This window comes from Bos mutus, chromosome 11 (genome assembly GCF_027580195.1).
Source record: "Bos mutus isolate GX-2022 chromosome 11, NWIPB_WYAK_1.1, whole genome shotgun sequence".
Classification (NCBI taxonomy): domain Eukaryota; kingdom Metazoa; phylum Chordata; class Mammalia; order Artiodactyla; family Bovidae; genus Bos; species Bos mutus.
The window spans coordinates 32816249-32836107 of NC_091627.1; the positions used below are offsets into that span (position 1 = coordinate 32816249).

The 19859-nt window shown below is 48.1% G+C and overlaps 1 protein-coding gene across 6 annotated transcripts in view; it reads right to left on the minus strand.

Annotated features, from left to right (window-relative positions):
• Positions 1-2813: 2813 nt before the first annotated feature.
• DTNB (dystrobrevin beta) overlaps positions 2814-19859 on the minus strand; it is a 241721-nt gene continuing 224675 nt past the window's right edge. For 2 of the 6 annotated variants that reach the window (XM_070379233.1, XM_070379234.1), the window contains 5 exons: positions 12579-12738; positions 11692-11781; positions 8466-8519; positions 4816-4850; positions 2814-3012 (listed from right to left, as the gene is read on the minus strand). In XM_070379233.1, coding sequence (XP_070235334.1) covers positions 4846-4850; positions 8466-8519; positions 11692-11781; positions 12579-12738 — 309 coding nt within the window. In that variant the 3' untranslated portion in view covers positions 2814-3012; positions 4816-4845. Of the gene's footprint in view, positions 3013-4815; positions 4851-8465; positions 8520-8564; positions 11402-11691; positions 11782-12578; positions 12739-19859 lie in introns of those variants that run through there. The other 4 variants (XM_070379235.1, XM_070379236.1, XM_070379231.1 and 1 more) reach the window with 4 other exon arrangements.

Consider the following 19859-nt stretch of genomic DNA (forward strand, 5'->3'; position numbering starts at 1 on the left):
AGAAGGTGCAGCAGGAATTCAGATGGCTCTGGGCATTACCATAGCAACTGTACCTTTCCAAAGCTGTCATGGACTACAGGAGCAGGGCGTAAGCAATGCAGAAGAGGGGGAGTCTGCTGGTGGAAGAAGCACACCCAGCAGTGGAGAGGGCTGTGACAATAAATGGAACCTCAGCACAGCTGGGATTTATGAACCTGAACCTGGTGGGATCTCGACTTCCTTGAGACCCAGGATGCCTCTGGGACCTCTCCAGGGGTCTTCCTAGCTACACATCAGCACCAGCCCAGGGGGCCCACAATGCTGACAGAATATGCCAGTTCTCTCAAAAGGTCATTTTTATGTGTACTTAGTCACTCAGTCGTGTCTGACTCTTTGCAACTCCATGGACTATAGCTCGCCAGGCTCCTCTGTCCTTGGGGTTCTCCAGGCAAGAATAGTGGAGTGGGTAGCCATTTCCTTTCTCCAGGGGATCTTCCTGACCCAGGGATCAAACCTGGGTCTCCTGCATTGCAAGCAGATTCTTTACCATCTGAGCCACCAGGGAGGCAGGTTAAAGTAGGCTAGCTCCTAAATGGTCATGAAGCAATTAAGAAGGAAATGCCCACTACAGGATGTATCCTGTTACAGGTCAGGGTTAAGGACAGGGACCCAGCTTCAAGCTTCTGGTAGGGGTCTGTATTCAAAAGCAGATGCCAAGCAGCCAGGAGGCACAGCAGGGGCCTTAGATAATGGTAGATATTCCAGCTGGAAAAGAAATCAACTGTTGAGAATTTATATGAAAATGGACCACCCAGACATGTGAGTAGTCCCTGTGGCTCTCTCCTGTCTGCTTAGGATCTTCTGGGTGCTGGTAAAGTGGGAGGCTGGAAGTTTGGAGCCTTTCCTGTGTTTGAAGACTCTGACTATACTCTTCGGCAAAGGCCAAGCAGAGAGACAGCTGGAAGGTGGTCAGGCCTGCGGGGGCCCAGGAGACACTGCTGTTCACACCTGCACCTCAACTGGCCCAAGCCCTTGGCTGATTTGAAGCCACTAGTGCTTCAAATCTGTTCCTTTGAGTATTTGCACTCTTTGGAAGAAGCAAGCAATGCACATGAATCAGGAGGTGGGATCTTAACTGTCCTCAGGGGCAGGGTGTGGGAAGTCAGGATTGCAGAGGCAGCACCGAATCACCCATCGGTGTTCTCTGTGAGGCCCGGCCTACCTAGACCTTCCACACCTAATCTCACCACTGGTTGGCACTGACTGTCCCCCAGGACATTCCATTTGGTTCCTCTCATCTCTCTGGTCCTCCAGGCAGGCTGGGACCCCCGTCCCCTACCCCCATTGGAGCACCTTGACACAGATGTTCTTTCAGGGAAGCTGCCTTGGCATCCCTGGGGCCTCAGCTCATTGCAGGTCACACTCTGGGCTCTGTAGTGCATGGGAGCTGCTGGGGGGTGGGGACGGGCGGCCGCATGCTCTCCCCCAGGCACCAGGGTTTCTCCCGAGGCTCCCAGAGGAGTGCGTTTTTTTCACACCAGCTCTGGCTCCGGTTTTCCCTGCTGCTCTGGCACATCTGGAGTCTTCCCAGCTGCTCCTGCCCCTCACGTCTGGTCTTATCACACTTAGCTGCTGGGCAAGGTGTTCCCACGCGAGCCTCGACCTCCTTCAGGAGTGGGAGCCACGGAGGGAGAAGGGGGTGCGAAGGGAGTCCTGCAGAGCGCCCCACCCCTGCTCCTTCACCCCGACTGCTACCTCACGAGGCTCCCAGGTGACTCCGATCGTGGCCGTGGGCGAGCCCACGACAGGCTCGGTGCAGCCCTCCCTCCTCCGACAGCGGGCCGGGGTCTACAGCGGGAGTGCGTGTTGGGGGTGGGGAGAGGCGAGAGTCGGCACTGAGGCCTCTCGCTTCATTCCAGTCACTGCCCTTTATAAATATTTATAGCAGTTCTGCTACTAAAAATAACATCCTGGAGCCCGGGGGTGGGGGGTGGGGGGGTGGGAATAAATGAAAATCACCGGGAATCGGGATTGATTAGCCTGTGTGAGGGAGCCGGATGGCACCGGGAGAGGGGAGAGGCTGCGCGAGCGAGGCCCCCGCCCCGGACGGCGCTCCCTCTGGCGGTCACCGGTCAGCGCGTCCCGCCTGGCCGCCCCGGCTCCGCGACACCCGCTCGCCTGCTCTCCTGCAGCGGCCGGAGGAGGTAGAGAACGAGGAGAAAGAGGACGAGGTGGAGAAAGAGGAGGAGGACTCGTCAGGGTTGCAGGGGCAAGCTCGCTCGCTCTCTGCTCCTGCTTACCGCCTGGGCTGCAGCGCAGCGGCGTCGAATCGGGCGGAAGTGTAAGCAGCGAGAGAGAAAGGAAGGAGGCTATTTTTAGCCCTGTGGCCAGGGTGTGAATGTCTGTAGAACCGAGCAGAGCCTGAAGCTGTCTCTGCACGACAGAGGGAAGAAAACCTGTTGGTTTTTAAAGGTCAAAGGTTGGGAGGAAACTCGTGCCCCCATCCCGGGAAGCAGCCCGCGTGCTGGCGAGATGCCAGTAAGAACTCCATCAGCACACGCGCGCGCGCGCACGCACACACACACACACACACACACACACACACGAAATTGGTGCTATTTCTCTTTTCAACCTCCAGTAAATTCTAGCAAGAACTCCCATCAGCTCTCTCTCTCTCTCTCTCTCTCACACACACACACACACACAACGAGATTCGTGCTGTTTCTTTTCTCTTTTCAACCTCCAGTAAATTCCCGTTGCAGAGATGAGACCATGCCCGGAGGAGAGTGATGAAGATGCTAGTTCATGCAGGACTGTGCGAGGGTGGGGTGGGGGGTGCGCCTGAGGCGGCACCGGCGGTCCCTCCCACTTCCCACCGGCCTGGGCTCCCCTCTCCCTGGCAGGTGGTAACGTCTGGCAGCCTGCAAGCCTGGTCCAGGTGTGCAGCAGAAAGATGGACAGGAATGCGCCTCTGGGAGAACACCTCGCCTTCTTCGAGTCGGTCGGTGCCAGCTCGCTCCACGTCCCCTGTGCCTGTGCAGGACAGATGCACGGTGATTCCCGGGCACTGGTGCAGGGTCTCAAGGCAAAAGCGTCTAACATCTGCCGGGACCGGACAATGCACGGGGATGGTGCTGTCCGGCTGCTGACCTTGTCAACTCAGGACACTAGAAGAGGGACAGGACTCACACCCTCCTTTTAGGGAAGCGAGTGTTCTCTTTCTGGGGGTATCTTGGGTCTTTGGAGTCTTGCTTAGGTCACAGGGTCAGGAAATGTTTACAGGAAAGAAAGAACTGTGTTTGCAGTGCAAGGCTTGGAAAGTGGTGGTTTCATGGGGTGAAGAATTGTGACTGAAGGGAAGGGCAAAGAGGCTGGTGATGTGCTGAGAAGCCCTGAATGGAAGGGGAGAAAGCCTCAGCCTCACACATAAAGTGAGCAGAACTTAAGAGTCCACCTGAGCATTTAGGCTTTTCCTTAACTTTCCGAAACTCTCCCCGCTTCCAGAGTTTCTCACAACACACCCCTCCCAGGGTCAGAGGACAGCACTAGTAGCAGAGGAGTTAGGGCTGGCACCAGGCTCCTGGGTAGTGGGCCTTAGTTTCCTCCTGTGTGCAAAGAGGGGTGGGCCAGCTGGTGGACAAGCCTGTCCTCGTCCCCCAGTTCCTGTGTGCCCTGGGGAGAGGGGCCCTGGCAGGCTCCCCAAGGGCAAGTCAGCTCCTGACTGTCTCTTAGCTGCAGCAGCCACAGCCTGCTTCAGGAAGGGCCTTGCCCGCATGCGCAGTGAGCTCAGGGACAAGCCTGCCCAGCCTGGGAGGCTCTGTGATTTCCAGGGCGGCCAGAGAATTTCCACAGCTCAGGCACTGCCCGCCTTCGGCTTGCACGATCCCTGAGCCGGGGAGACTCAGAGAAAGCAGGTCCAGGAGGGCAAGCAGGACAGAACCCAGGGCCTGGTGCAGATGGGGAAAAGTGGGGCTGTCAGGGAAAAGCCTGGAAGCTGCTCCAGGACAAGAACACTCAGGAGGGCCTGGGGAAGGTCCTTTTCTGGACCGTGGGCTGCAGCTCTGGCTTTTCTGTCTGGAAGATCTGTAACCAAGGAAGATGGTCTAACTTTTAAACACATGAGGTGGGGGGAGGGGAGGAAAGCAAAGACTAAAAAAATAAAGAGGCATCTCAAGGCTGCACCAAAGGCATCTATCCTTGAAAGAACTCTTCTCTTGAACAGATTGGTTGTCCAAGTATTTTTGTTCCTTCCTTTTTAGCTCAGTGCAGACCTAGAAGCCGCAATACCTTGGAACTGGAGCTAGATAAGAGTTAAGGTCCTAAGATGGAAAAACGTGAAAGGCTAACTCTCAAGGCAATGGGCATTTGCCTGTGAGGAAATCTGAACTTCTATTAATTTTTTTCCTTTTTTTTTTAGGAAGTGAGAAGGTGCAGCTTGGCCAGGCACCATGGGAAACGACTTTACGGAGTTATTAGTGTGACCCTGCACTGGCGGTGGTTTGGACATCTGGAGAAAATGACAGAGGCTGCAGGGAAATCAGAAGCAAGGAGGAAAGAGAGGCAGCCCGGGGAAGTGAGTTTTGCCACCTGCATCCCAACACAGGTGACACCTGCCTGAAGCCCAGGCTCAGAGCAGTGCTGGATGGGCCAGTGTCTGCAAATGGGGCCGAGCAGGTGTACTGGTGTAGCTGCACAAAGAGAGGAGGTGCAGCGGGGCTTGTAAAGGAAAGTTCAACTTGCATCTCGTGTGCCGGGGCAGCTCTGGCTTGGGAACTGTGATGGAGGAGAGGGAGGAGGGAGTGGGCCGTGGGGGAGGGCAAGGAGCACTGTACTCACCCATGCTTCCTCTCTGGCCCGGCTCCTCCGCTAACCTGTGCAGCACAGACACAAACGACAGTCGGAAGTCACAGTCGGGGTCTCCTGGCCACCGGGGGTTCTCCTGGGGCCTCCCCGACCCATGGGCTCCTGGACTTGTTCTTTGTCTCTTCTTAGGTCAACTTTTCCCAACCAGGTTTGAAAACAAGGGGGAAGTCACATGACCTACAACCAGCAACTATGACTGACCTAACGCAGCCATGGATACACATGCCTCTCAGGAGGAAGATAAATCATATGAAAATGGAAAGGAATCCACCTTCAACCTAGGGAGCAGTTACATCAGAGGGCACAGCCCACGTGGTTCTGAAAATGAACAAGGTGAAAATGGCTTACACTTTGAAAAGAGCATTCATTATTTCCTTCCTGCAGACACATCTGCTGGGGACTCTAAATCAGACTTCTGCTCACCCTGAAATCTTGAACCATCATCTGGACTGTCAAAAGCCTGTATCTATTCTTACCAAGGACCACTGCTGTCAGTCTCCCAGACACGTACCAGCATTAAGCATGCAAACTGGATTTATAGCTCTCAATACCATGATGGCAGGTGCTAGGAGAGGTGATTCTGAAGGACACAGGGGCATAAGATGAGGCTGTGGAGTAGCAGCTGAGGGCTCTGAAGTAACATGGGGAAGTTATGTTAGCCTATGTTTCATCTGTACAGTCTTGGTTACAAGGACTGACCACCCAAAGTGAGGGGAAGGCACTCCTTCAGTGGAGCAGAATCGTCTCCCAGGATGCACCCAGACAGGGAGCCAGGGTGGGCAGGGAGAGGCCAGGGTGAATGTGGCTGGGAAGTCGGGCTGGGTCATGGGTTCTTCAGAAGTGTCCATTTGGCTCATGGTTTCCACTGAGCAGACTATGCCTCATGGGGTGCTGACCTGGTTGTGTTTATATTATGTCAGCATGATTTCAACCCCGAAGAAGCCAATCTTTCTCTCTTTCTGGTTGATAGTTATTGCTCTCTAATGTCTGGGTGACAGTAGTTGCTGCCACCTCGGTCTACAGTATTAATAAAATCTCATGCCTAGATCATGGTGGAGAAACAAAAGCTTCATCCATAAAAAACACTTGGTTTTACAACTACACCTACATAACAGCCACATGTTAGCAACAGGGGCCTATCCTGGGACCCATACAGTGTTGACAGCCAAACATCCTTTTTAAACCCTACCCATCTCTCACCCCAACTCTTAACACTCTGCCCCCGGGGATGACACCTAAAAAAACCACAGAAATGGAAATTCAGGCATTCTCACAACAAGATTTCACATAGACACACATAGCAAGAGAGACAGACAGAAGAGATGTTGACTGGGCTACACAGGTGCAAAGACAGAGGGTCCCTGAGGCCAGCAGGTACCAGACAAGGGAAACCATGCCCAGTCCGTGTGTGAGAGACAGCCTCAGTCCAGACTGAAATCAGGCCTAAGGCTAGAGTCTGTGGGCAGGGCAAGGCCCAAGGGATCAGGCAGTCTTCTGTGTGCTTTGGGGGAACAAGGGAGACTGAGGAGAGGCCCTGGGAAAAACTATTGGGGAAGGGAGGGTATAAGGGGAGAGAGGCCAAAGAAGCAGCTGTTATGTCTTCAGCCAAGAACATTCCACATGAAAGCCGGGATCTGCCTGGATTGTGTGTGTGCGCATGCATGTGTTTGCAGGGTGTGTTTACATAAGCGTAAATCTATCTCTGTGTGTCTCCTCTTCTCTTCACCTCTTGCAGTACAGCCCTCCTGCCTCCTTCCTAGTCCCTCATCGGCATGCAAAAGTCAGTTTTCTCTGCAGCATTTCTAGACGTTTCAAATACCACTGCCCTCTGCTGCTGACCTTTTGACAGCTTTATGTCAAATACATCATTCTCATTAATTCATCATAGCTGTTGTCCACTTTCTCCCAGGCCTCGCTCAGACTCACTTGATGATTACAGCACCTAGAGTATGTTTTTCTTCCCCCGACTCATCCTTGGTGATTCCAGTGTCCTTGCTGACAAACTCCAAAGACCCCTCTCTCTCATCCACACGAGCCGCTATGGGCAAGCACTCTGGACCTTCCCCTTCTAAGGTGCTCCCTTGTTCTCATCACAGCCTCCTTTTCTGTATCCACTTCTCTCCACTCTTCCTTAAGACTTCTTTCACTGCACTTGGTCTCCCAGTCCGTTCAGACTAAAGATGGGTGCTGGCGTTAGAGACACCTGGGCTGAGTCCAGGCTCAGGCGATTACTACCTGGACACATTGTTTAACCGCCCTTAGCCTTGTCTTTGGAATCCTTTCCTCATGGAGCCATGGAATTAGACAGGAGGAGTGTATTAAGTGCTCAGCCTCCAACAGGGACCCGAGCGAGCTGGGCCAGCTCCCTCTCAGGCTCCACTTTCAGCATCCTCAGGGTAGCCACCTGCCTCTCTCTCTGACACAGTGCTCTCCTGCATGCCACCCTATTTCCTTATGTTTGTGAATCTACAGACATCCTACAACATGCTGGCCACTGTTCTAGGTGCTGGGGATACAACTGAGCAAAACCAATGGAAGTCTCTGTCCTGGGGAGCTCACATCTTGAAGGAAGCCAGCAATAGATGTATTAAATACAATCACAGCAATAACAGCTGACTCTCAAATGTCCAAAGAGAATTGTATTATCTGTTCAGGATAATGTAGAAACATGAAGAGCATGAAGTCTAGAGTTAGGAAAACTCAGTTCAAATCCAACCCTTCCCACATGTGGTGCCAGTTTTAAAGAACCTGCCTGCTGATGGCAGGAAACGTAAGAGATGTGGGTTCAATCCCTGGGTCAGGAAGGTCCCCTGGAGGAGGACATGGCAACCCACTCCAGTATTCTTGCCTGGAGAGTCTTATGGACAGAGGAGCCTGGCGGGTTATAGTCCATAGGGTCACAAAGAGTTGGACACGACTGAAGCGACTTGGCACGCATACAAGCTGTTTGATCTAAATTTCTCTGAGCCTATTTACTCACTGGTAAAATGGGAGATATCATTATACTACAGATCTCACCGAGTTGTTGAGGGATGAATGAGATTATACATGGACATCATTTAGCACAGCTCTCTGAACATAACAAGTTATTAAGAAGGTTTTATATACAATAAAATGAGGAAGCCTTACTGTCCTGGGTTGATACCTTTTCTCTATTGCTTTTAATTACTCTGAGAAGCCACAAAACCATTTGGCTATTCTGTCCACAATAATCTCTGCCTTTTAAGAAACCTTCCTGTACTAATAATCCTACACTTGAAGTTTGATGACTAACTTTCCCTGCCACTTCCTTTTACCTCCTATTTTGCGTATCTTAATTTTGCTCTACTAACTCTATCCTAAATTGAGGCAAGGGGTCATGTTTGGCATTTTACTCGTATCTACTTCTTGCATCCCATCCATCTTTCATAGTGTCAGGAAACCAGGAAGCTTTTTTTGTTGATCCACTGACAAGAACACCTCTAGGGAAAAACCTGGTGGCCAGTTGGGAAAGGCTGGGAGAAGGATCCGCAGGGGTCTGAAAGCTTTGGGGAAGGGTGGTGGCAGGCAGGAAGGAACAAAAGGGAGAGGGGGCTAGGGCTCTGGCCCCCATCAGACTAGGGGTCCTGTGGAGCTGCCTTTACCTCTGTCCTTCCCATTCTGCATCTTCTCTTCTTCTTCCTCTGCACCTTCCCCTGCTGTGAAAACAAGTCCAAGGAGGCCAGTGACCCTTCAGCCAGTAGAAGCATAGGCAGAGGGAGAAGGAAGGCGCTTAGCAGGCTAGGGATGAAACCCTTGCTAGAGGGTCATGGCTGCAGGCCTCCAAGGGTGCTGCGGTCACCCGGTCTGTGTCCCGCGTGGCACATGCTGCAGCATCAGGTCCCCATAAGCCCTGGGCTCAGAGGAGTAGTACAGTCTGATGTCACCCCCACCCAGCTTCTGGCTCTGTTGCTAGTTTCTCTAAGGGATGACACCTACTAGGAATATGGTGAATACCTTGCACTCAGGTTCAAGAAAAGCACCATAAAAATGCACAGCAGGGAATAACTAGATGAACACTGGCTTCTGTTTAAACAAAACAAAAACTAAAGGTTTTAGCAGACAACAAACTTAAAATGACTGAACAGTGCCAAGTGGCAATGTGGACAAAAAGCTAATGCCATCTGAGGCTGCTTTCCCAAGAGGCCTGACGGGGGAGGTGGCGGCTCACTGTTCTGGGGAGGGGGAGGGGGTCACTGGTCTCCCTTGTGATCTGGAGATGTGCTCAGTCCCAGGAACTCACTTTGAAATGGGGCCTTAAAACACTTGGCCACACCCTGGTGTGGACATGCAGGATGGTCAAGGGAAACCAGTGTCACGTGAGGAATGGCTGAGGGAACGATGAACAGCTGCCTAAAGAGGAGAGGCCGTGGGAGAGCCCCGCTGTCTGCCTTCAAATACTGGAAAGGCTAATATGAGGGAAGGACTGAGCTCCCTCTGGCAGCTTCTGTGGGGGTTGTGGAATGAGAATAAATTCGTTATAGAAAGGCAGATTCTGGCTCTCTGATAAGCAAGAACTCTTTAAGGAGGAGAACTGGTCATGAATGAGCTCACTGGAAATATTCAAATGGAGGACTTTTACACTGGGCAGCAAGCTGGATTAAGCAGCTTCTGAGATCCTTTCAACTCTAAGAGTCCATTACTCGTGCAAAAATTTCAAAAAAGATGAGGAGCGTAAGCTATGGATATAAACAGTATGTCCATGATACACATAAAGATAATCTGAGCAACTAGTCTTGTCCTCATGAGAACCTCAACAGTGACAGTAAAAATGTGCTGGTGTTGGGCAAGGCTCCTGCACTCATTGAGAAGTTGGCAGCCTTGCACATAAAGGAGTTTGCTTCTGTGTCCGATAGAGATACTGTGCCAGATGTGGACCCAGTCCACGTCTACTATGGACTTCAGGGCGTTGGAGAATGAAGCATCCATGAAAGAGGTCTTGGTGGGATTGCAGATTTGACCCCTTGTCCTGCATGGGGATGAGGGCAGTGCAGTTTAAGACCATCAGCTTAACGTTCACACCTAAGCTCTAGGACCAGCTTGGCCCCTTCCAGCTGAATAACTTTAGGCAAATCTCTTTATTGATAATCACTCATTGCACTTCTAAAGTAAGGGGAGTGGGGGACCTCCCTGGAGTCCAGTGGTTAAGACTCCGTGCTTCCAGTGCAGGGGGTGTGGATTTGATCCCTGCTCAGGGAACTAAGATTCCACATTAAAAAATTAAAGTAAGGGGAGGGGACAATGTGATCTCTGAGGTACCTTCCAAATACATTACATAGCTTTATTAAAACCATCCTTTCCTACCAGGAGAGATGGCTGGGTATTCCCATACACTTACTTTTTCATGAAGCTGTGTGGTCTCTATGTGCTTTGTGTTTAATGATGTCCAGTTACCCCTCAAACTCATGTGATGAGCTCATGAACCACGTATTTTGCACAAACCCTAACAAGCAGCCATGAGGCACAACTGTGGTTAATTTCCATGGCCTGAAATCCCCTAAGAAATTCCCTCCAAAAGTGGGATTTCTGGCATTGGTGGGGAGCTATATAAGGGAAGGGACTTTCTGATCACCCATGAGGTCATCTCAAAGGCAGTCTCCTCTTCTGTTTATGTGTGTGTGTGGAGGGGGAAAGTGCTTCTAAAAGGGATTGAGAAATGGTACCAGAATGCAGACAGCGTTACCATCATGCTCCCTCAACAGGAGAACTGACATCTTATCAACTGTACTGGACATACCAACCTTACTCTCTTCTAAACAAAAACAGCAGATCTGAGAGCAAAGCCATTGGCCAGACCTCAGCCTGTCTCATGACAACTCTAAAAGTGTATGGTTTCGCCTACAAAGGTCTGAAGGACTACTCAAGGCTTGCATTCCCTAAGTGCATGGATGGATAATTTCAATGTATTATGTTAGAGTAAGTACGTGCGTCTGAATAGCCCACGGAAAAACTGCTTTATATCTTTATTGAACAACCTTGTTAAGCTATTTCAAGGTATCCAAAAGCACGATATTAGGTGAAAGGAAACAAAAGAGGGCCACCTGTATGAGTGACCCACAGCACTTAGGAAGGAAGTTTGTTTAATATAAAATATGGGAATCTGACCACCATAAAAAAAATTAGTAAAATATCTGGCAGTTTCAACACTGATTCAATCATGGGGATTCTTGTAGATATGATGATATGGGAATGGCCTATTTTTTTTTTCTCCCCTTCTTGGGTTTCATGTAGGGGGAAATATGCCATGAGGTAAGGGCCTCGGGAAAATCATGGGAAATAGCTGCGAGACAGACTGAGAAAGAAGTCAGAGATAAGACTGAACATGTGGAGTGAAGGAAGCACCAGACTCAGGTCATGAACTTCCAGGGAAACCAGAGCCTCGTCACGGACAAAAGGAGAGAATACGGTTTCAAAACCAAATCAAACAGGAGAAGCAGAAAGGCAGTGGGAGGAAGTCCAGAAGCTTTTGAGGCTGATTCGGTTCCCCGTCGTCCAGGAAAGCTCCAAGCGAGACAGCCGAGCAGGCCTAGGGAGAGAGCAGCTGCGGAGGAAGTACAGGTGGAAGACACAGTGAGGAAGGGGCCTCGGAGCCAAATCCCTTTAAAGTCAGAACTGTGTCTGGTCCACAAGGTGTGCTCTTAAGAGAAACTTTAAGTGTGTGACCACGTGTGGGAGACAGGCTCACAGGGGAAGGCATCCAGAGAGTTCCTGGAAAGCAAGGAGGCCACGTGGTGAAATGAGGGAGGCGCTTTACCACGCGGGGGGTGGGTGGCAAGGAAGGCAGGGGCAAGGAGGGGAGGCAGGAGGCTGGGTGGGAGCTCTGGGCGTCACCTGAGTGGAGCTCCTTCACCAGGGACGACATGGTGTTGGTGATGGAGTCGGCAGCCACCAGCAGGTCATTGCGGAGGTTTCTCCTCGTACCTGAGGAGAGGCAGAGCAGATGGCGATGCCTGGTGGGTAGGTGGATGGTAGTGATGGGGGTCGGGGAGACAGAGCTGAGCAGATGCCTCAGTCGGCCAGCCCCGGGACTTAGTTTGGACTCCTAAGGGAAGATGGGCCGAGCAGCTCCGCCTGCTCCCAGGCACTGGTGCCCAAGGCCGTGGTTCTCCTCCCTCTTCTCTTTGCGAAGGCAGGACCCTGCCACCTCCACGCTTCTCAGCCATAGTCAAAGAGGTGGACTGCAGAACAAACCCTTGGGCAGGACTTACTCTCAGCTCCACCTCCCTGCTCTCCTCTCTGCCCCGAGACAAGACAAGACTTCCTGAGCAGCCTCATCTTCTGGCCACTACAGAACACGGCAGGCCATTAACTCCACGGACAAGGTGCCTTCAGCAAGGTTGGATTCAGAGTTCTAGCCTCCTTCTCCTGCTTGCTCTAAACACTTTGCAGGCCGAGCACTCGACTTTGGGAATGATTCCATCTAACTCCTCTGGAGGAGGCAAAGCCCAAAGGACAAGGCACTTCCCACAACCCTCCTCAAAAAGAGCACAGAAACCCAGGAGGCCTGGCCCTCGCACACATACAAGCCTGCAGACCTCCCGCTGCAGACCAGCCCATCGAATAAGAAGGGGCCAGCACGAGACTTGTTTTTACTGTACATGAAAATCTGATCATTGAAAGCTAAGCGGACAAAAGAAAACAGGGAGAACCACAGCAGGAGTCTTATCCACTTTTCGAAACCCCTTTAACGCTTCATTTTCCTCTGCTCCCGAACTCACCTTGGGCGAAGGCCTCCTGCATGTCCCCGCCGACTCCACTCAGCGGGTCCTGCGGGCAGTGGGTGGGGGTGGAGCCAGCGGAGGTGGAGCGCACGGGCATGGGTATGGGGCGTCCGCCTCCGTGAGTGGGTGATGTATGCGGTGATCCTGTGGCCTGAGCCTGGGAGAATCAAAGAGAGAAAGCCTGTCATCTCCTGCACCTTACCTCTTTGAGGAAGGGGCAAGTGCTTTTTCTCAGTCAACCTGAGCCAACTTAGGACTTCAGTTCAGTGGTGCAATGCACTGCATGATCAGATTTGAAAGAAAAGAGTCAGGCTGCCTCCAGGACTGGAGAGAGGAAGAAAAGGAGCGGGGAAACAAAAAGGGAGAAGGGGAGAGAACAAGGGGGAGGAGGAGAAGAGGCAGCAAGAACACTGAAGAATAAACTAAAAGCAGAGGGAAAGTGGAGGCGTGCTCAGGGAGGGAGGGTAGAAGGGCCTTCCAGGTGGACAGATGGAGCGGGGTAGCTGGTGGAGGATTTGGGAGGGGCTGGGGTCACAGCTGGGAAATAATATGCAAACATCTTTCATTTCTGTTTGCAAACACATTCATGTGCATCATCTCATTTGAGCCTCATAATGACTCGAGTAGTATCCATTTTAGAGAAGAAAGACAAGGATGAAGAGAGTAAGAGCTCTGTGTCAGGGCTGCACAGCTAGCTTGTCAGCGGGAGATGCTGGAACAAGCCCTTCTACTCCCAGGGCAATGACATGCGCTTTGCACCTGTGCGGCTGCTGGGCTGCGGGGAATGTGCCTGATGAGTTCGCGGGTCAGGAGCCCAGCCGCAGGCAGTTCTCAGGAGCTGAGTCATCTGGCCTGTCATGCTGCCCTCGTCAAGCACACAGTGTGGTCTTCTGTGAACCATTTTGTGGGGACACACGTTTACTGGGAAACCGAGCCTTCTGTGGGAAGGCTCTGGTGCAGTTCTGGAGAAAGCTTAGAGCCATGGGATAAAAACTTAAAAACTCCAGTTAAAGGGAGTCCGCTGAGATTTGGGCTCTACGGCTCTTTAGAGGAAGGGCAACTGACAGTGGCATAAAGACTAGGGTTCTCTTTGGAAGCAAGACTGGGGAAATATAAGCCAAAGTGTGCAAATACGTTCAAAGGAAGATAATTATCTTTGGGGAGCTGGCTCAGAAACCCCACATACAGGTAGAATCAGCCGCCCCGAACAGGCTGACAGGGGGCCTCAGCTCAGCTTCACCCAATGTGAGCGCTGGACCAAGCGGAAGCGGTCTGTTTTCCATCATTCTTGCTCTGAATCATACTTGTGTATTTTAATCTGAGAAACTTGAAAAATACAAGGCAAGCTTAAAAGTACAAAGTAACGGACCATTCAAATTGATATTTAATATTGTGTGAAATTTATTCTAACACTGCAGATAAATCTGAAGACCCCTTGACTACGAATTCTTTTCAGTCCCTTCTTTTCTTCCCTTCAGAGGCGGCCATTATCATAGATTTTGCGTGAAACTTTTTACCTATGTGTACATATGTTAACAGTTATGAATAATATATGATGTTTCATGCCTTTAAATTTTGCATGAAGGGGTATCATACTGCACATATCATTTGGCAATCTGCTTTTGTCATCTAGTATGCTTTAAAAATTTTTTTATTGAAGCATAGTTGATTTACCGGAGAAGGCAATGGCACCCCATTCCAGTACTCTTGCCTGGAAAATCCCATGCACAGAGGAGCCTGGTGGGCTGCAGTCCTTGGGGTCGCTAAGAGTCGGACACAACTGAGCGACTTCACTTTCACTTTTCACTTTCATGCATTGGAGAAGGAAATGGCAACCCACTCCAGTGTTCTTGCCTAGAGAATCCCAGGGACAGCGGGGCCTGGTGGGCTGCCGTCTATGGGGTCGCACAGAGTCGGACACGATTGAAGAGACTTAGCAGCAGCAGCAGCACCACCAGTTGATTTACAATGTTGTGTTTAACTTCTGCTAAAAAGCAGAGACGTTACTTTGTCAAAAAGTAACGTCAACAAAGCCGTCTAGTCAAGGCTATGGTTTTTCCAGTAGTCATGTATGGATGTGAGAGTTGGACTATAAAGAAAGCTGAGTGCCAAAGAATTGATGCTTTTGAACTGTGGTGTGGGAGAAGACTCTTGAGAGTCCCTTGGACTGCAAGGAGATCCAACCAGTCCATCCTAAAGGAGATCAGTCCTGGGTGTTCATTGGAAAGACTGATGCTAAAGTTGAAACTCCAACACTTTGGCCACCTGATGCAAAGAGCTGACTCACTGGAAAAGACCCTGATGCTGGGAAAGATTGAGGGCAGGAGGAGAAGGGGACGACGGAGTATGAGATGGCTGGATGGCATCACCGACTCAATGGACATGGGTCTGGGTAGACTCCGGCAGTTGGTGATGGACAGGGAGACCTGGCGTGCTGCGGTTCATGGGGTCGCAAAGAGTCGGACATGACTGAGTGACTAAATTGAACTGATACAGAAAAATTAGCATACTTTTTGAGATCTTTCCATGATACACATAAATATGAACTTATTAGGCCCTTACTTCACATTATATACAAAAACTAACTCAAAATGCACCATACCAAATATAAGAACTAAAACTGTAAAACTCTTAGAAAAAAAGATTAGACAATGACTTTTCAGACTTGACACCAAAAGTATACATTACAAAAGAAAAAACTGATAAACTGGACTTCATTAAAATTAAAAACTATTTTCAAAGGACACCTTTATGAAAGTGAAAAAAGAATTCATAGGATGGGGAAAAATTTTTTCAAATCATATCCCATAAAGGATTTATATTAAGAATACATACACAACACTGTAAATCAACTATATTTCAATAACACAACTAATTTTTAAAAAAGAATATGTAAAGAACTCCTACACTCAATAATAAAAGGACAAGTAACTTAAAAAATTAAAACAACAAAAAAAAAGGACAGGTAATTTAAAAATATGAAAAGGATCTGAACAGAAAATTCTCTAAAGAAAATACACCAATACAGAATAAGCATATGAAAATATGCTCAATATTATTAGCCATTAGGGAAATGCAAATCAAAACCACAATGAGACACAACTTCACAATCCTACTCTTAAGATGGCTATAATAAAAGGACCAATAATAACAAGTGTTGGCTAGGATGTGGCAAACTCAGAACTCTCATAAGCTGCTGGAAGGAATGTAAAACTGGTGCAGCTGCTTTAGAAAATGGTCTGGCAGTTCCTCAAAAGTTTAAAAACTGTGACAAGTCCACTCTTACATGTATATACTGACCATAAATGAAAATCTATGTATACACAAAAATTTGTACACAAGTGTTCATAACAGTATTACACATAATAGCCAAAAAGTGAAAACAAATCCAAATGTCCATCAACTGATGAATGATTTAAATAAAATGTAATACATTCTTTCAATGGAATATGATTAGGCAATAAAAAGGAATGAAGCACTGATACACACTACAACATGCATGAACCTTGAAAATATGCTAAGTGAAAGAACCCAGTTATAAAAGACTACATATTGTTTGATTCCATTATATGAAGTGTCTAGCATAAGCAAATCCATAGAGATGGAAAGTAGATTAGTGGTTGTCTGGGACTGGGTGCCTGGGAGGAATGAGGAATGAATGCTAATGGGTTTGGGGTTCTTTTTGGAGGAGGGGAAATGTTCTAAAATGGATCATGGCTGCACAATTCTGTGACTATATTAAAAACCATTTAAAAGGATGAAGTGTACAATAGCTCAATAAAACTATCAAAAAGACACACTAACAAAAATAAAAAAGCTAAGCCACAGACTGGGAAAATATTTGTAAATTATTTCTGATAAAGGAATTGTGGATCTTCACAATGATTTTTTGGATTTGATACCAAAAACAAAAGCAACAAAAGCAAAATAACAAGCGAAACTACATCAAACTAAAAAGCTTCCACAAAGCAATGGGAACCATTAACAAAATGAAAAGGCAGTCTACTGAACAGGAGAAAATATGTGCAAGTCCTATGTGTGATAAGGAGTAAATATCTGAAATATAGGAAGAACTCATACAATCCTGAAAAAACAATCTGATTTAAAAATGTGCACAGAAACCGAACAGTCATTTTCCCAAAGGAGACACAGAAATGGCCAACAGGTATGTATGAAAGGGTACGCAACATCACAAATCATCAGGGGAACACAAAACAGAACTATAATGAGATATTACCTCATATCTGTTAGGATGGTCATCATCAAAAAGACAAGAGATAACAAGTGCTGGTGAGGGTGTGCAGAGAAGGGAACACTTCTGCCCTAGTGGTGAGAATGTAAACTGGTGCAGTCATAGTATTGAGGTTCCTCAAAAGATGAAAACAGGGGACTTTCCTGGTGGTCTAGTGGTTAAGAATCCATCTGCCAATGCAGGGGACAGGAAGACCTCACATGCTGCAAAGCAACTAAGCCCATGCATCATAATTATGGAAGCCCGTGTGCTGTACAGCCTGTGCTTCCTAACAAGAGAAGCCCCTGGAATAAGCCAACAGAGTGAGAAGTCCATACGCTGCAAAGAGTAGGCCCCACCAGCAGCAACTAGAAGGAAAGCCCGAGAGCAGCAACAACAAACACATAAAATATCCATAATTAAAAAAAATGAAAAACAGAACTATCATATGATCCAATAATCCCACTTCTGGGTATATATCCAAAGAAAATGAAAACAGGATTTTGATGGGATATCTGAAATTCCATGCACACTTGTTCACTGCAGCAATATTCATGATAGCTAGGATATGCAGACAATAAGCGTCCATCAGCAGATGAATGGATAAAAAAGATGTATTATGTATGTTCAATGGAATATTATTTAGTCACGAGAAAGAAGGAAATCCTGCTGTGTTATTTATGGTAAGTGAAAAACACCAGACAGAGAAAGACAAATACTGCAAGGTATCCTCTCTATGCGGAACCTAAAAAAAACCAAAAAAACCCCACACTCAGAAACTGAGAGTAGCAAACTAACTGCCAGGGGCTGAGTGGCGGAGGAATAGGGAGAGGCTGGTGAAAGGGTGTAAACTTTTGGCTGAAATATAAGGTCTGAAGATCTAATGTCACATGGTGACTACAGTTGATAACATACTATCTATCGTATAGCTGAAATTTGCTAAGTGAGAACAACTTGACGGCTCTAACACACACAAAAGATAAATACGTGAGGTGATGAATGTGTTAATAAACTAGATGGAGAAATCCTTCCACCCTGTATACATTGAAGTCACTTCAATGTATCTATTTTAAATATCTTATAATTTTATATGTCAATTATATATCAATGGCCACCTCATGCGAAGAGTTGACTCATTGGAAAAGACTCTGATGCTGGGAGGGATTGGGGGCAGGAGGAGAAGGGGACGACAGAGGATGAGATGGCTGGATAGCATCACTGACTCAATGGACATGAGTCTGAGTGAACTCCGGGAGTTGGTGATGGACAGGGAGGCCTGGCGTGCTGTGATTCATGGGGTCGTGACGAGTCGGACACGACTGAGTGACTGAACTTACTTACTTAAAGCTGAAATAAATACAGAATAAACTATAAGAAAGAACTTGTGTCTAGAACATATAAAGAATACTTGTAAGTGAATAAGAAGACAGACAACCCAATTACAAAACAGGCAAAGACTTGAATATACATTTCATGGAGTAAGATATAAAATGAGCTAAAAATTACATGAGAAATGTTCAATATGAGTACTCATTAGGGAAATGAAAACTGAAATCACAAAGAGATTCCACTTACCCCCCTGAAATAGCTACAATCAAAAAGACCAACAAGGACGTGGGGAAATGGAAGCCCTCGTGCATTGCTGACAGAATCGTAAAATGGTACAACCACTTAGGAAGACAGTTTGGCAGTTTCTTAAAATGTTAAAGGCAAACTTACCATAAGACCTAGCAATTTCACTCCTGAGTATGTACCCAAGAGAAATAAAGACATATGCTCATCTAAAGCTTGTCCACACATGTTTATGAGCAACAGTTTAATAGGCCAAAAGTGGAAATAACTCCAAAGTCCACTGACTAGCAAATGACTTCACAAAATGAGGCTTATTCATACAATGGTACACTATAAAAATCTTTTTTTGATGTCTTTACCACCGTTTAACTTTTATAATAATCTTCCATTGACAATTCAAATGTTCTATCTTGTGAAATATTCTATTTTTGTCTATGGCTATAAAACATTTATTATTATTCTTTCAGGGTATATATCTTTTCTTTCTAACTAGTTTATAAACACCATAGGAGTCCCGTTTTAGCTAGATTACATTTTCACTTATTAATCACTGCATTTTGGGAAACAATCACCTTTCACCCTATAACTATTATCAGCCTCTGCCTTTTTGGATATTTTTATGGGAGAGAGGGCATATGTGTGTGTGCTCAGTCACTAAGTCATGTCTGACCCTTTGCAACCCCATGGGCTGTAGCCACCAGTTTCCTCTGTCCATGGGATTCTCCAGGCAAGAATACTGGTGTGGGTTGCATGCCCTCTTCCAGGGGATCTTCCCAACCCAGGGATCAAACCTGCATCTCCTGCATTGGTAGGTGGGTTCTTTACCACTGAACCGCCAGGGAAGCCAGGGGGGCAAATAATAGAGCATAAGATTCAACCTAGTTTGAAGGTACTTATGAACACCAGACCTAACAGTTTTAGTCTCAATCCAAACAAGATAAGGAAACTGAGGAAAAGATGAGAGAATCTGCAGAGAAGGCAGGAAAGTCTGATGCAGAGGCCTGGCTTTATAGGAAAGTCCTAAGCTGGCACAGTGGAGGACGCAGGAGATCACAGAAGTGGTGGATCCTGGCAATGCCTGGGCCTTTCCTGGGCCTTCCCAGGGTGGAAGGAAACAGAATAAAAGTTGTTTCCTGGGTTGCCTGAGCAGCCTCAAGGAAGGATCCCATGCAGTCAGTAGGCTGATACTGTGAGAAGCAATGACCCCAAAGCTGTCCCTCAGTCACAGAGGAGTCAGAGCATCAGTGAGGTCAGGTGTGGAGCCTGAATGCTGGGGGACTCTCTGAACTCAGATGCCTTAGCCACAGAATGGGGGCTGCTGCCTGAGAGAACCTGGCCGGGACACAAGCAAAGGACATGATGGCCCCAGCAACATATCGCCTCGGAGCTGTGGATACTCCTCCACCGATGCTACAGCACCCTGTATAAGTCTCCAGGATGCAGCACTCATTTGGGTGCAGGAAGAGGGTTAAGAA